The following is a 17,238-nucleotide window of genomic DNA, read 5'->3' as shown; positions in this document are numbered from 1 at the left end:
ATTCTATTCAAGATAAAGACTTCGTTTTGGTTTAAGAACACTCGCTAAAACACCTTCTTTCTTTTGATTTTTTGAACACTTATATCGGTTGAGTTGGAGAGGAGCTAGGCGCGGACATTCAAGCAGGTAAAAGCTAGTGTAATAAAAAATAAAACATCAAATCGTCACTTCTGTGAAAATAATTTTCTGGAAAGTTATTTTACAAATGTCTATAGAAAACAGAAGTATAAAGCTATGGACTACACATTGGGGTTTTCGAGTAAATTTTCAGACTATAATGGTAAACCGAATCCTGAAGTTTATTTTTGTTGCTGATGTTTTGTTTTTGTTTTGTTTTGTTGCTACTAATAGCAATACAAAGCATTGGAATGCTGATTGAAATCATATGATGCACATAGCTCTGGTAATGGCTATAAAGCTCTAGATCTCTTAACATAGGCAGCTCAGCCATAATAAATTTCCGACGACTTGAGTAAGCTTGAACCCCTAACAGGACCTTAATCTGCAATGTGGATCTCTCAGTCACTGATTAAGGAACGATCGTTCAGCAGTAGGAAAGAAAAGACATGACTCCAGTCATATGGCTGCAGGACAAATCCGTCAAACTTGTCGGTGGAAATAATAAATCAAAGTAGAGGAGTTGCAAGAATTCTGGTAGGTGTGATCACAGGGTACGTGTAATTAGGTTAATACTGATACAATACAGGCAGGGCTCCTGATCCGGAATAGAAGAGGAAACTAGATACATATCGTTCGCAACTGATAAGCTCTGATTAGCACAAGGAGATAAATATTTGATTTGACATAGCGTAGGAACCTTGCTTCGATGGCCTGCATGAGCTAGAGTTAGAGTGACTTCTTTTTGTTATTCATTTGTTTCCTTTTATTATATGTGTATGAAGAAATTGAATAAAAGCTTAGATTTGGTTATTGGTAGTTGTGATGGAGTAACAAGATACTTAAACCAACATACAAGAATCACCCTAAGCTATATGTTAACCTTGCACTTTGTCTTCTTGCTTTATGAAACGGACATTAAAGAAGTATGGATGAGTAGAACACATAAGAGGAAATGTTGGAAAACTGTGAATGTTAGTTCGCAAGATGGTTCCCTAGGCGAGCCCTGTCCAGCTACTATGTAATTTTAAGAATTTGGCGAATCCGCGCGGTGTCATTCACATTTTTTATAAATGGCGGAATCGCCTTTGATGTTTCCTTTTAGAAGTTTCTATTATAGGGGACGGTTTATTTACAGTATTTCTATTAAATAATTTCTAGGAAAGTTTATTTATTTCTTGTGTTTCTTTTTGTTCTAAAACTCTGTAAAATTCTATTTGTGGTTTATAAATTGGTTTATGTAGTGCAGTATAGTTACTTTTAAATAAATAGTCGGAGCGAAAAGAACGAATTAGTAAAAGTAATCTCAAAAATTGTTTAAGATATTTATAGGTAAATTAAGAGTTAAGTGTATTGTATAGTGTGTAAATAAACTGAGAATGTGAAAGGCAGTTTTTATTGATTCACCCCACGAATAGAAACTGTGTAAATAAATACGAAAATCATTACATTATGTTAGATATAAGTGTGTATTTTGGAAAGTAGCAATCATTGAATATATCAGCTTGTAGTTTTCTTAATTCATTATTATCAGATAAGCTGGTCTCTAATAGTGTTACTATTTTTGGCATTTTGTTAAGAACCAAAAGTTATTTCGAGTTCACACGAATGTTGAATATGACAATGACACAGACACATAGTTCTAAATGATAATAGTATTAAAACCATGAGACAAAAAATGCAAGAAGTGATAACTACTAGTAAAAAAAACAAAACATTACCACATAACGGATCTGAAATTGAAGAACGCCTACATTATGAATATTTAAAATGCTTGCGGATATATAATAAGGTAATAAATATTAATTTCGTAGTTATATTTCTTTTGGTGATATTAAAATTTGCTGTGAGGAAGGAATAGCAAATTAAGCATCAACAAAATAAATAGTCGCGGTACTTGAGTAATGTATTTTCAAAATAATAAGTAACACTTGAAAAATGTCGATCAAATCAATAGCTAGATATACTATACACAATATACAAATATATTTACATTTTTTCACTTTACAAGACAAAATTTAACAAAAAGAATTTATATTAACACAATAAATAATTCAATGTACATTTTTCACTGGCCTGCAACCTCATTTCAATACAAAATTAATCGTTTAAATGTGAAGGAATTACATAATGGGCCATAGAATATAAAATTTTTGCGTACCAATGCACACCGATCTGTTTTGGAACAAGATTTTCAGTAGATCTAGTGCTAAATGGATTACTAACTACGGACCACGCTTTCCATAAACTTTGTTTGAAGTTCCACACCAACCTGAGTGGTAAGAAAGCCCAATGTGCCACTGTTTGACTGTCTACTGTGGCATAGCACGAAACCACTACGTCATTTATAACAACAGTCCCCACTTCCGTTAAGGGTGCATAAACTCCTGTCCTCAAGACAGCAGTTATACTTATCACACTATCACTAACTAAATTCGAATTGTTTGATACACTAACTAAAAGCTTATCACCTACAATAATACTTTCGGCAAATACTGTTCGAACACCCTCTGCGGTTTCTTTTAGCACCAAGTGATTTGGAGTGATCACTAATGTTCTGTTGGAGGAAAGAGTTAAATTCAAAAACTCTCGTTTTTGATTGGGATCATTGTCTAAGAATAACAGCACTTCACTAAAAATCAATTTGTTTGTAGATGGATCTTGTGATAGGATTTTCTCGCCTATTCTAAGTTCGGATAGTTTTTTGGTATTGCCAGTAGATGTGACGACTGTACTGTCACCGGGAAAGCAGCCACCGTATTTGGTACCTTGCGAAGACTCTGAAAATAATAAATTTGTATTAGTTATCTTTAATAATCTCACCATAATTAGATACAAGGATGGTCCCAGAAGTACCTGGCCTGACCTAGAGATGGCAGTAGCTGTTTAAAAAATACCAGTGTATTAGAAAGTATACAATCTATACAGCATATATTATGTTCCAAGTTTGAAGCGCCACGTTGTTTAGTATTTGTTTGGCAGCCAGCTATCAATATTGAATTTTACTAGATTCTACTCTGGGTGAGATTGCTCCTTCATTATCAACAGTTTGAAGCGGTACTGGATGATCATCGACTGAAAATGCGCGAGCTAGCAGGCATAGTAGGCATTTCAAAAAGTGCGGTACATCGCATATTAATTAAAAATTTCGATATGAGGAAGCTGTGCGCAAGATGGGTGCCGCATTTACTCACAATGGAACAAAAACAGCGTCGTGAAGATGTTTCCATCGTGTGTTTGGCAAGAAATAAAGCCGACTTTTTGCGTCCTTTCATAACTATTGATGAAACGTGGGTACATCACTTCACACTCGAATTAAAAGAACAATCAAAACAATGAACTGAAAAGGGAGAACCAGTTCCAAAGAAGGCGAACACCGTTCCATCAGCAGGCAACATCATGGCGTCGGTTTTTTGAAATGCGCGTGTGATAATTTCCATTACACTATCTTCAAAAATGAAAAACTATCAACGGCGAGTATTATGCAAACGTATTGCAACGTTTGAACGAATAAATCAAACAAAAACAGCCCAATTTGGCTAAGAAGAAAGTGTTGTTTCATCAAGACAATTCACCAGCTCACACATCCGTTATTGCAATGGCCAAAACTAATGAATTGCTATCTCATGCATCCTATTTGCCAGATTTAACCTCCTCGAATTAATGTCTGTTCCCAAACTTGAAAGAATGGCTCGGTGGTAAAGAGTTTTCAACAATGAAGAGATGATGTCAGCAGTTAATGGCTTGACGATTCTTATTATTAAAATGTGTATCGCTGGAAAAAGTTTATAGAGCTATAGAGCTAGAGCTATTCTAGTTATAGGTAGGTTAGGTTAGGTTAGGTTAGTTAGGATTAGGTTAGGTTAGGTTAAACAAACATAACCTCTTCGTTACATGTGTTAAAACAAAATAGCGCATCGAGACATTTTCGGTTCAGTGAGTGAAGCAGTGAGCGTATATTAAATAGAGAACAGTACAATATGACGTTTTTGCTTTTCATTCACACAAATTATAAATCGCCGAATCTAAAGTTCACAGTATCTCCTCCGTGTATGTTAACATTCACCGGTGTATGTCCGATTCATGTATAAATTAGGAACAGTTTTCGAGTTACACTATCGAAATTGGTGATTGTCGACATACACTGGTGCATCTGAACATTCACTAATATTCAAATACACGGTTTAAAAATAATACTACTGAGAAATATTCATTTAGTTCAAACTGTGGTAGTACCCACAATGTAGGTAGCAACCAGATTTCTTAAAGAACAATCGACAAAAAAATGCTATTTAAAATACTAAAAGCAACGGTCTGACGTTAACTATAAATATTTTTTCAGTTCTTCACCAAATTAATACCTGGAATTCTTTGTTTTGACATGAACTTCAAAAGATTAAATACTATTTCTCACCGCAACACGCTTGTTTTCAATCAAATGCCCGAAAAAGAAATACCTTCAAGACAAGAGGGGTACCTACTGTTCATACGGTTTGTGGTCCCTATCGTTTACAGAGACGTAGGTAGTATTTTATTTCAAAAATTATTCATTCATGTTTATTGGTGTTATTTAGTTTGTTTTAGAATACAAAAGGCTTGTCTAATTTACATAAATTTGTAACGCAATCCAATATATTTAATTTTTTTATTGTACAAATACAAAATCTGAAACAAAAATTTGTTTGAACGGGATTATGTATTTACACTACACATCATGATTTCACTTTAGATTTATGTGGAAGGACGCTACTGAATATCGGTCGGCGTGATCCTAAAAACTCAAAAGAGTGGAAGGAAATTAATTACAGCATATTTTGTCAACACAGATAAAATTGATAGGGTCTACTCTGTAGGTAACACAGCAAAACTCAAAGCATTAAATTGATGTAGGCGCCACCACTTACAGGTTTGAGAAAAAGGCGTGACTAATTATTTTCTGACATTATACTTGTCTTATTGCAGAAATTATCGACTGATTTGTCCACCTTCTGTATAAATCCTTCGTTCTTAACGAATCAAAATTTCACGTAAGGAAGGAGGAAATAAAAAGCAGTTACAGAAACCATTGTTTTATCGTTTTTTATTTCATTGATGACTTTTTGATCTATTTTCTAAACATTGTGATGTTTGTCTTATGTATAAAGTAACATAAAGAGTTTGATATATGGCGTTTTTCGGTAGTTTGCATATTAGACTAATGAAATATTTAGTTAAATAGTTCCCTTAGCTTCATATTTACCAAAGTAGTCCGAATATTTGCTAGGCCATCTCGAAATATGTAGTAGAGTTATAGTTTATTTAAGAATATTTGTTGTATACAATATAACATCATAAATCACTTGTTTCAAATTAAGTTTACCAATTTCCCATAGATATTTAGAGCAATAGAAGATTTATAGAGAAAGGCTTGTTGTAATAATTAATATCAATGTTTTGAGGCATATTTTAGTGAGTAATAGTTGTGAATAATGCCAGTTAATATTCAATATTAGAGAAATCATAACTTAACAATAAATGGAAAAGCAAGACAAACATGGAGTTAAAAATGTTAGTGATAGTATAATTTATTATTATAATCAATAACCTTAATTCTTGACTAATTATTTTTCAGGCGATGAATACAGAAGTATCCGAAAGCTCGGAATATATTAGAGTTAGTACACTTTGGTGTTTAATTAGTAATAGAAACTGTAGCGACAGGAAGAGTGGCATTCAGGCTTCGGATAACATCATAGGTCACACACACACACACACACACACACACACACATATGTATATATATATATATATATATATATATATTCCATATTTCAGTATTTCGAAAATATATTCTGCCGTTGTTCAAAGGAGAAAACAACTACTTTCCTGGCTAAGGCCTCGAAGAATATTGAATTACAGCTCCTCTGAAGAGCGTGATGTGAATCGACCCTTAGTAACAACTCCAATGGGTCGCATTTGCAAGGAGAGGTTGTAACTACTGACTAGTTTCGACATGATTACGTCTCATCAGAGCAGTTTTACAACCCTCGTTCGAACTTGAGACCCGAACTGAAGACAACGTCAAAAAGCGTCGCTATTTGGTATATGTAGTTAAACATTCTCCAGCGAACGCTAACTGACGCCATCCTCACTTCCAACTATGAACTACTGGTCATGTAGAAATTTAGCTTAGTCGCCGATAATATAGATTCCGATTCCGAAAACGCTCCTCAGAGGAGATGTAATTCAATAGTCGTTTAGGCATTAGCCAGGAAAGTAGTCTCTTCCTTTTTCTATGCAGTGGGATCCATTTCATTATTTTTTTTTGGTAATCTTTCCTCCCTCACCCTTTGCATTTGCATGTACCAAATCAACTGGTTTTTCTCAATATATTCTATAATTGTTTGTTTGAGGTTATTTATTCGTTTTAGGGCGTCCATGTTCGAGGTTATTTGTAAATATATACTACATCTAATGAAATAACGGAAAATTCATTGATTATATCCATAGTTGAGCCGAAACATTGGAGAAGATTTTTGTATAACAGTATTTATTAAAATAGGTTAAAAAACAAGAAAATTCGGACTCAAATTTTGTACAACAATTTATAATAGAAATAGAGACAAATTGCAATTAATTTATATACAAATAAAAATATAGATGACTTCGTAAGAATTTACACATATTAGATAATATCTATCACTCATTTTTTATATCAGTTTTACTGTGACAAATAATTTATTTCCGGGTCAGTTTTCGACACCACATAATTCTTCGTCAAAAAGCCCACTCGGAGAATTGTCTCTTTGTGGTTATTTATACAAAGAAACTAGATAAAATGAACTAGTGAAGTTAATTTGAGGCTATTAAACTAGCAGCAAATGTCACAAGAGATAAGATCTTTAAAATACGTCCGAAGTATCGTTTTTCAAGTGGTCCGCCGCGTTCGCAGCCGACCGAAAAAAATGTTTGTTGGAAAGTGAGTAACAAATGACCGGCTAGTTGGCATTTGATGATAATGCCGGTGCAACTTTAGTAGGATTGGGTACCTTTAGCCTGCCGTTTTAACCTTAACTAGGTATGTCTCTCCTCTGCCAAAGATAACAGGTAGTGGCTAACATTACGGTAAAGTCACATCATCAACAGACAATGGTATTTTGGAATAAAATTAAATTCTTTCTTCCTGTGTTCTATTTCTTTCATATGATAGTTGTTTTCCTTACTGTAACAACCCACCATCCTATCATTTCAAGAATTGTTCCAAGTCCCAGAATATATCAACTTCACAGTTAGTAGAAACTAATAATTCTATCCCTATATCCTCGATTTAAAAATATCTTGATTTGACGGACAGAGGTCAGCACTAATGACATATTTGGCTTGAAAATTTGGTAACTTTTCCAATATCAACTATTCACAGTCCAAAAGAAGCGGTTATACCAGAACACGTGAACCGCGATGGAAAACCACCAAAAGATAGGAAAAAAATCTGCCGAAAGGTTATAGCTTCCGTATGTGGAATAACCACAGCAAATTATTTATCGGCTTTTTTTTTAAAAAAAGAAAAAATTAATGAGGATCGATTCAACAGCAAATCACAAAGAAATGACTACATTAGTCCAATAAACACATAACTCCACAAAATGGTGGTCTAATTTAATGATATTGTAACGTTTCTCGGTTTAAAGGATCGTGGATAAAATTGTTGTTTCCGAACTTAAAACTTCATTGGATCAGTATCACACAATTTAATAGTTAATACTTCACTTTAAAATTAGAAATATCTTCGACATTCAACTAAGTACTGTACAGTGAGCTCCTGTCTTTCATAGGCTTTTGTGATAGCTCTAGAACATTGCAGAAACTCCTGTCTAGTCACAGTTAACTCTTTTAGATCATCTTGAACAGTAGTTACCCAATAATAGATGGAGCTACACATCCCCTTCTACAATTTCAACTCCATTAAATTATGACCGGTCCCGTTAAATGGTGTTCGGCTGTGTACCCGTCAGAATATTAATTTGTTTCGAAAAAATGGAATTTGGCAAAAGAGTTCGTTGCTAATATTCTGTTCTTCGAGCTAGATAGATGTACAGTTTGTATTTCTTATTAACCCTTTTGCTGCAGCTATCTGTATGAGCAGATTCAGACTAGGTTGCGGCCGTTTTTTTAACTTTTATTTATAAATGGGGTCAATAAACTATCTATCTATCTAACAATTCATTTCTTACATGAAATTTTCAGAAATGTAAGTATAATGATTAAAAATTATTTCTTAAGTTCACAAGGATGAATTTTGAAATAATAATGAAAATGATACAAAAATTGAAAACTTTATTATTGTTGGACAAGCGCTATGTTCTCAAAGACATAAAATGATTGTTATAACATTTTTTTACAATAAAAAAACATTTTCTGGTGGAAATTTTATTTAATTCTTGATCCGTATGATAAAGACCTTTTTTAGGCAATGGCAAAGCCATGATACAGCCAAAGGCTTAAAATGTACTAACTAAATCTTAGCTCGCAGCGTCGCGCAAGTCCGAATAATAACAAATAATATTTAATATAACATTTGGCGTCAACAGTATTTCTCGGTAAATGCGTCATTAGCTCTAAGGATACGGATTAAAAAATGTCACCCATTCAAAACCAATAATATTTTACTTATTTCCTTGATTAGTTATGAGTAGGTATTATATTTTGTGAATAAGATTCGAATACTTCAATATTTTCACGGTCGATGTATTACTAGTCACTACGACATATTAAAGGTTTAGCTGCTTATTTTCAAAACCGGTTGACGTTGGTTGTCTTCTTCTTCGTCGGTAGACCGTTGTTGGCGCTCTACGGTTTCGTTGCTCTTGTAATGTATCCTTTCAAATACATGGTTTTTTGATATTATGGATTCTTCAATAACCCATGGATTTTAAAGATTCGAAATAAAATTAACGTCGTGAAAATTCAGTTTTTCCTGGGATTTCCGTTGGATTTCAGAAAATTTGTTTCAACTTTTTTGAAATTGTTATTAGAATTTGATAATCAGAATAATTAAAACTAATTTCAATAAATACATAAATCTCATAATATTTTTTCACAAACTCGTAGAGTATCTACAAGATATATCTTTGTTCTGGTACGAGAGTAATTATATTTCTTGCGTGCTTACAAGTGAGCATACATTTTTTAGTTGGCTCAAATTAAATAGATAGTAGAAAAAGAACAGAAAGTATAAACGATAAATGTTGCCTTAAGTACAGAAAATATACAGTGTTCTGTACAAAATTGTTACTGAACGTTTAAACTGTCGGTTATGTTTAGGACGACTGGAACCAAAAATGCTGACGAAAGTATACGAAACTAATTGTTTATGTCGTATTTCAACTTCTGCGGTAAGACCAAGAAGGCACTGATTTTCTAATCTAGATTAAAATGGCTTATATTTCACCATAATCGAAACATGAACGTCAAATATTTTTCCTCGTGGGGATATGAGCCCAACGACATGTGGTGAGACTTGAGAACAATCCATCAAAATAAAAGGTTCAGCATGCTGAGTAAAGTAATCATTTTTATATAATACCCGTCCACATACGACTAATCTAACCCAAGATCAGAGTATTCAGTTGGAAACAACTCAATCGTCTTCTCTATAGTCCCGATCTAGCTCCCAATGATCACTTTTATTCATATTTGAAAAAAACTTGGGCCTTAAACACAAGAAGAACTACGAGGACAACGTCAAAACGGTTAAGTAGGATTAATCAAAAATGTATGTATACAAACTTCCTTGTTTTGGGAACGCTCTAAGTTGAGAAGTAAGAAAAGAAATTGGATTTTTTAAAATTCATTAGGACTTAACTATCATTGGGTTAACTCGATCTGAATGTTCAGAAACTAACCCGGATCGCGTTCATTGTAGTTCGACTGATCGAGTTAATCGGGTCATAGTCATATGTTATGACCCTTTTTACCTTGTAAATGCGATCAGCTGACAAGTTGTTTCATTTATTTATATTCCTTAAATGGCTGTTTACTATTAATTCTTATGAGAAGCTTGGTTGATAGATTACTGAGGTTTGCGGTTTTCATAGTTTTCAAACATAGAATGAGGTTATTAGTATTAACTAGTGCAAAATGCATATGAGTTGATAACTACTAATCAATAACGATTATTAAGCTTTTAGAATATATTATACAAATAAATAAATATCTTGGAAGAATTAACTCACAATAAAGTAAATGAATTAAAAGTTCTTTTACCTAATGTTTTAAATTTGAAATTTCCACCGAAAAGTGAACGCGACATTCGAAAAATGTGATCAAAATCAGGTTCTGGGTTAGAATCTGCAATCAGCTGATAGATGATTTACTTGACTATAGGCTTTCGCAGATTACGTCTCGTTACACGTAAACTTTCTTTCGATACTAACCTTTTGAAACGAGACAAAACAAATGATCAAGTAGATGAAAAGAATGAACAGAATTCACACAAACTCATTAAACAGCAGGCAGAAAGGAGAATAATACCACAAGTATGGTAATCAGAAAGCAACAAATAGGTTCTAGCTAGTGAGTGATTATAACTGGTACAGCAAAGAACAGAATGACAAATTAAATGATAAAAGATAGAAATGTATGGAAACTTTACAGCTAAAGTATTAAAAGGAGTAAAGTGCTGCTAAATTAGGTATATAAACGATATTTACAAAGAATTACGCGACGCAGGATATGGAAGGAAATGAGATCTTTGTATTTCTCTTTCATAATATCAAAGTGAAATACAGATTTCATAGACTTATTCGGGAGCAACTGCATCCAACCATTTTTTCTTTAGTCTCCCTCTCCTTCTTGTACCTCTTTTCACTTTTTCAATGGCCCTTTTTGCAAATCTTTTTCCCGGCATCCTTTCAGCATGTCTCAACCATATCACCCTTTGTGCTTTTATGTGTGCCTTATTTTGATGGGTATCTAGACGAATCCTTCAGATTTTCGTTAGTATTTCATCTCCATAGCTCTTTTTTTGTTTTTATTTCCCCAAAATTTTCCCCAATGGCTCATGGCTTTACTCTCTTTAGCTATTTTCTTATCTATTTCTGCACATTCTTCATTTTTATTTGGCCGTGTTGCTCCCAGGTAATCGAGTTCACAACCTTTTTCTATTCTATATTTATTGTCCTCTCTATATCTTCCTTTTTACCAATCACGTTTTGTCTTAGCATCATATAATTTGTTTGCTCTAGGTTTATTCTTAATCCATAATTCTTTACAGCCTCTTCCGGTTCACAGAATGCTTTCTACATTTCTTTGTTTGTTCTGGTTATCAATGCGAAATTGTCTGCATATACAATTATTTGCTATTTTTGGTGCTAGTTTATTGCTAGCTCGTAAAATTTTTCACAACACCAAGTTAAAAGCTAGTGTCGGTATTGGATCTCCTTATTCCAATCCCTTTTCAAGCCTAAATTTGTCTGATACAATTCCATTTGTCGTTACTTAGCTATATGAGTTATCTAATCATATTAACATCTAACTACCTAATTTTTTCGGGATTCCTAGTAAATTGAAGGCAGCATATATTTTTTTTCTGTCTACTGTGTTATAAGCCTGCTTAAAAACTGTAAACAGAATATAAAGGCCTAGATTTCGCTCAGAGCTTTTATCCATGATCGTCTTAATGGTAAATATCTGATCTGTTGTTCCACGTCTTTTCTTGAAACCTCCTTGGTATTTTCCGACTATGTTTTCTTGGTACTCGTTGAGTCTGTTTCTCATAACTTTGTACACCACATCTAGAAACGGTATCTCTCTATTATTTTCCCATCTACTTTCATTTCCCTTCTTGAATATTGTACATATTATTCCATTATTCCATTTTCAGGCGTTTTTTCTTAATTTTACATTTTCTGTATTATTCTGCAAAGTTTTTCGTATTTGATAATATCTGCTGGGATCCCATTCTCTCCTACACCCTGATGGTTTTAAAATTTTCTATTCCGGTTTTCTTATCCACTTAATACTCCTTTAATGTAATGAACCCATCTTTCAACTTTATTCTTGTGGATCTATTAAAAGCCTTCCCTCGTTGTCTCCGATATAAGGTACTTGGTAATTAAGTGTGCTCTATCTTGATTTTTTAACCTCTTAGTGAAAATTTTTTTTTGTTTTTGAAGATTTTGTAGTTATTTGCGTGTATAAATTCTCTTCTTATGTTTGAGTCCAAAGATATCTTTATAAAATTGTTAATAATATTTAATATATTCTGGATAACTTTGTAAGAATCACCTGTTGCAGATGGCTTCAGTAGCTTAGAGATTTTATATTATGGATGCTTTTTAAAATTTTTCGAGAATTTGAGATAACAATATTCGTGATAGAAAAAAGCATTATAGTAAAAAATGCGAAGGGAAGTGACTCAATTTCGCATATTTGAGCATTGTATTACAAATTTTTAAATGTTATGTATTGACCTATCTCAACATTACAGTTCTGTTAACTATTGTTTTCGTAAAGATAATTAAAGTACATCAGCACTTTTCTATCGAGACATAATAAACACTAACCTATCGCAACGAGAAAAAAAAATGTATAAACAACGATTGAATATCACGTGTATATTAATAAGCAAAAAAGCTATCGAGACAATTTTGCTAGGCCATTGCTCCTATAATATATTATGTTCATATTAATTTATTACTTATATGTGAGAACAGTGTCGGAACTTTGAATACCTAATTGAATTTGGGTGGAATAGAGAATTAGAAATTCAAATTCCAGTTTTAGAATAAAATGATTATGTTTAAAAGACTATTGCAACGAAACTCAACTGAAAGCCGCTTGACTTGATGGAATAAAACGTGCAATGCAATTGAACACGCAATATTTCTTGATCAAAGGCATGGGCAGCTGAAGTTCAACTGATTGTTTCATGCAAGATATCCCACTTGCAACATTATCGGTTTGGTGTCATTTTTACTGCGTGCAAGTTGCGATTCTAGGAAGAAATGAGTTTCTGATTTGCTGATACTACGTCTCTTGTAAAGGATTTCAGTTACCTTATGTTTTATTTGTCTTGGGAGTTTCTTAAATGCTTCTTCATCCATTCTCAAATATCATTTTGTATGTTTTCTCGACTAATTCTATAGCTGAATTTATGTTTTTCCTTATTCTATCTGGCCAGGGTTTGGCCCTCCATCGCCTAGGTGCTCTTTTCTGCCCATTAGACTCCAAAAGCAAGGCAGCAATTGAAAACAAAATATGAAATAAAATTGTCTGAAATTTCTTGTCGTGACCTTTAAGGCCGCTTGACATAAGGCAATTTCTTGCAAGGTCAAAATATTGCATGTCTCTTGTCATTGCATTATGGCTGCCAATAATAAAAATTTAATAAGTGAGGTAAGCAAATACCTTACCTAAAACTTGATTCATTATCTAATGTACATAATATCTTACATCACAAATTGAATTATGCCGGTCTCTAGAGTCTATGGTAAATTGTAGAATGCAACTACCGAATGATAATTTATCAAAAGTTTTTGCCATTTTTTTTTCAGAAGGTAGCTGATTGAATAATTTTTTCGCCCTGAAGATAATGGAATTTTTCACCAGATCACAAGTAGGTATAGTCAAGTAAATGTTCAACTTCTTTCTTCTAGTAGGGTAGGTATGCATGGGTGTCTCAGTTGAGTTGTGGAAGTGTTTGCGAACCAAACAAACAGATTTTAAAATGAAGAAAGCGGGGGGTGTTAGAATTTTGTGTTTTTTAAAATAGAATTCGCAATTCGTTCTACTACTTAAACCATAAATACAACGAATAGCTCTTTTTGTAACTCGAAAATAGAATCGAAGAGGTGTAAACTACAAGACTACAAGAAAGGCAAACCATACCGAAGATACGATTCGAATAACGAGTAGTAAGCCTACGACTAACGAGAATCGAGCTGGTCAGACACAGATTTAATGGCAAAGCAAGCAGAGATTGATTTTGTTGAAAGGTTAAGCCAAACGTAACTAGATTTCTCCCTAGAATTGCAGCTTGCACGTAATAAAAATGGCACCGAACCGATGATGTTGCAAGTGCGAGATCTTGCATAAAAAAATCAGTTGAAATTCAATTGACCAAGCTCTTCAAGAAATATTGCGCCTTGCATTACATTGCACGTTGCATTGCGTCAAGCGGTCTCTGCATTATCGATTTGATGCCAATTTTATTGCATGCAAGTTGCAATTTTGGCGTAACAACCAATCTGTTCATCAGGCTCCAAAAGCGAAACAGCAGCAGATATAATTATTGCACTATTTTTCATTTTACTCAGCTTTGTTATTTTCATTTTTAAAGCGCTGATAAAATAATAAATAAACTTTGACTTTCGAAATTTGTGGAATTATTCTATGAAATAATTGGACTTTGGAAGAAATTTTATGCAATTTCTTGCACGTTGTTTTGCCTAGTGTCAAGTTATCTTATGATGCAAGACATCTGGCAATGCAATGGAAAATGCAACATTTCTTAATCATAAGCAACCGCAGATTATGTTGAGCTGGACGTTTCAAGCAATTTTGATGGCGAGTAATTTACAATTTACAAGGGAGTGCTTCACAAAAATAAAAATATATGCCAAAATCAATTAAAAAAAGAAAATACAATCTAGGTGGAACTTTTTAAAACAATTGAGAGATTGAGTCTACTTTTTTAGCACACCCCATAAATATATGTTATAAACTTAATACTCGAGATACCCTATATAATTTAAAAAATACAATTTATTTTATCCAGCAGGTATGATCTAACCTGTAAGTTATTGCATATTTTCAAGATAAGGAGCAAATCGTTGCTGATAATTTTATGGGAAGATTTAAACAATAACGAAGGTTTGAGCCGTTGTTGAAAAAACGAATTCTGCAAAAATGCAATGATATTCGAATTGGAATGACCTATTAAAATTCAACGTCATTTATAACGACCGAAATTAACATAACTCCAAATTAAAAAACAATTCAATAGCAACCAAAATCAATAAACTGCATGTTTGTTTCTTATTGTCATTTTGAATGTTGTTTTCTGAACTAAATGAATTAAAAATTTCAAACAAAAAATTATTACTTAAGTTCAATTAATTTAAATAATTCTCAATATATTTGGACCTATAATAATATATATATATATATATATATATATATATATATATATATATATATATATATATTTGTAAATATTTATGATTCTAAATGTTCTTGGTTTTAGGTCTGTTTTGTTTTAAAATTAGTTTTTTTAATAATTTTTTAAAGACAAATAAAAATTCACGTTTTGACTTTTAATTAATATATTATTAAACAAAACTAATTTTAAAACAAAACAGACCTAAAACCAAGAACATTTAGAAGCATAAACATATCAAAAGGTCTAACATTTAAAGAAATTTATATGGATTTATATACTATATAACTATTTTTGTTTGTATGTATAATTTCAGTCCCTGATGATGAATATATAGTTAATCGAAATTTTGGAATATATATTAGAAAGAGAACACCTGTTGTTTGATTGCCACAGACTCACAACAAAGCCCTTCATTAAATACGTTTTTGTTATGGGATTGTGGCAATCAATAAACTCCATATTTATATCATTTGAATATAAAATTTTGAAACATATGAATTCAATTATTTAAAAAAGAATCAATACACAACTCTCAATTAATTAATATCTCGGAATATATATCGAAAAGAGGGTACTTTGATGCCAAAATAACAACAAAAACATTTATAATATTTCAATTCATCAATTGTGTTTATGTTTTTTGTTATTTCGCTGAATATGTCGTATATGTTTATTGCCCTGTATATATGTTGTTTTCTACGCTTATATCGTAGTCAATCGATCTCCCTGAAACCAACTCGCTAATCTCTGTGCGCATTTAAAGTGTATTAAGTAGTAAGAAGTATAATCTAGACTTATCTCGTTAACACATCACGGCATTTTTTCTCGCAAATATAATTAGCAACTTTTACAAACCATTAAATACGCTCTAAAGACTCACCTAATTTGACAGAACAGTGTATGTGAGATCGACTCTCGTAGTATACCCAGTCGAAGCCGGCTTCTACGGCTAACCTGGCTAACATTCCATACTTGGACCGGTCCCTGTCGGAGGTAGTGATGTCGACGGCCCGGCCCTCGTAATGTAACGATTCAGGAGTGTGATACCCCTCTTCGTCCCAGCCCTCCGTCACGAGAAGTTTCACTCCAGGCCACATGTTCATCACTGAAATGGCGAGGGTGTTTAATTTTTCTTTACATCTCTGAAACAAAAAGTATTTTAGTCATAAACGGATAATAATGAGACACAAGTTGATAGAGAGGTTATGAAATATTTTTTTTAAATAGAATTCATTAGAAAAGGATAATAATAGGACGCGTTGTAAGATAATAAGAGATTTTAAAGATGAAAATATATAAAACAAGGTGTCTGACCGTTTATGAGCGAGCCAAATTACCAGGAGTAGAATTTCATTATGAATTGCATTGTTTTTATAAAGAACGCCTAAAAACTGACACCAGTCTAAATAAAAAAAAATGTTTATTGCACATTTTAAGTAAGCACAAGTCAATTCCGATTTAAGTAAGTAATCTTTATTGTTAAGCCAATCAAAACAGATGAATGTAAGTCTAACTGCATTATACTGACCAATTATTTTGATAGATCTGAATACTTATAGTATACTCAATATCAATTGCAGATTATAAAAACCCCTGCCGACAATTTTGTTTGATCTACCATAGGCGTAGATACATCATTTTGTAAAGTTATTATTTTTATAAATACTTTTCTTCAAAATATTTATATCTTATACGAAAAAGGAAGAATCATTATAAATTGAACGGCATTATACGCTGTTATTCTTTACAGAGGCACATTATTGTAGTCCTACTAGTATTTCAAAGATATATAGAAAAGTGACCTGACAAAACATTAAAAAGAAAATTTTATCATACAAGGAAAAATAAGTAGAAAGAAGCCAAGGTCAAGAAATTATACCTTCTAGATGTAATACTTCTAATGTCACAGTAGATATAGTAAATATTCATTTTCGTTGTTGTTACCGAGTTGTGAAAAAAATGAATAAAATTATTTTTTAACA

General features: G+C 32.7%; 1 protein-coding gene across 1 annotated transcript in view; it reads right to left on the bottom strand.

Annotated features, from left to right (window-relative positions):
• Positions 1-317: 317 nt before the first annotated feature.
• LOC130449484 (desert hedgehog protein A) overlaps positions 318-17,238 on the bottom strand; it is a 109,803-nt gene continuing 92,882 nt past the window's right edge. Inside the window, exons 2-3 of the mRNA XM_056787332.1 lie at positions 16,137-16,398; positions 318-2,897 (exon numbers count right to left, since the gene is read on the bottom strand). Of these exons, the coding sequence (XP_056643310.1) occupies positions 2,218-2,897; positions 16,137-16,398 (942 nt within the window). The 3' untranslated portion in view covers positions 318-2,217. The remainder of the gene's footprint in view (positions 2,898-16,136; positions 16,399-17,238) is intronic.

The sequence above is a fragment of the Diorhabda sublineata genome, chromosome 10 (assembly GCF_026230105.1).
Source record: "Diorhabda sublineata isolate icDioSubl1.1 chromosome 10, icDioSubl1.1, whole genome shotgun sequence".
Classification (NCBI taxonomy): Eukaryota; Metazoa; Arthropoda; class Insecta; order Coleoptera; family Chrysomelidae; genus Diorhabda; species Diorhabda sublineata.
Note: the sequence above shows the minus strand (reverse complement) of the source record. Positions and strands in the feature narration are given on the sequence as shown.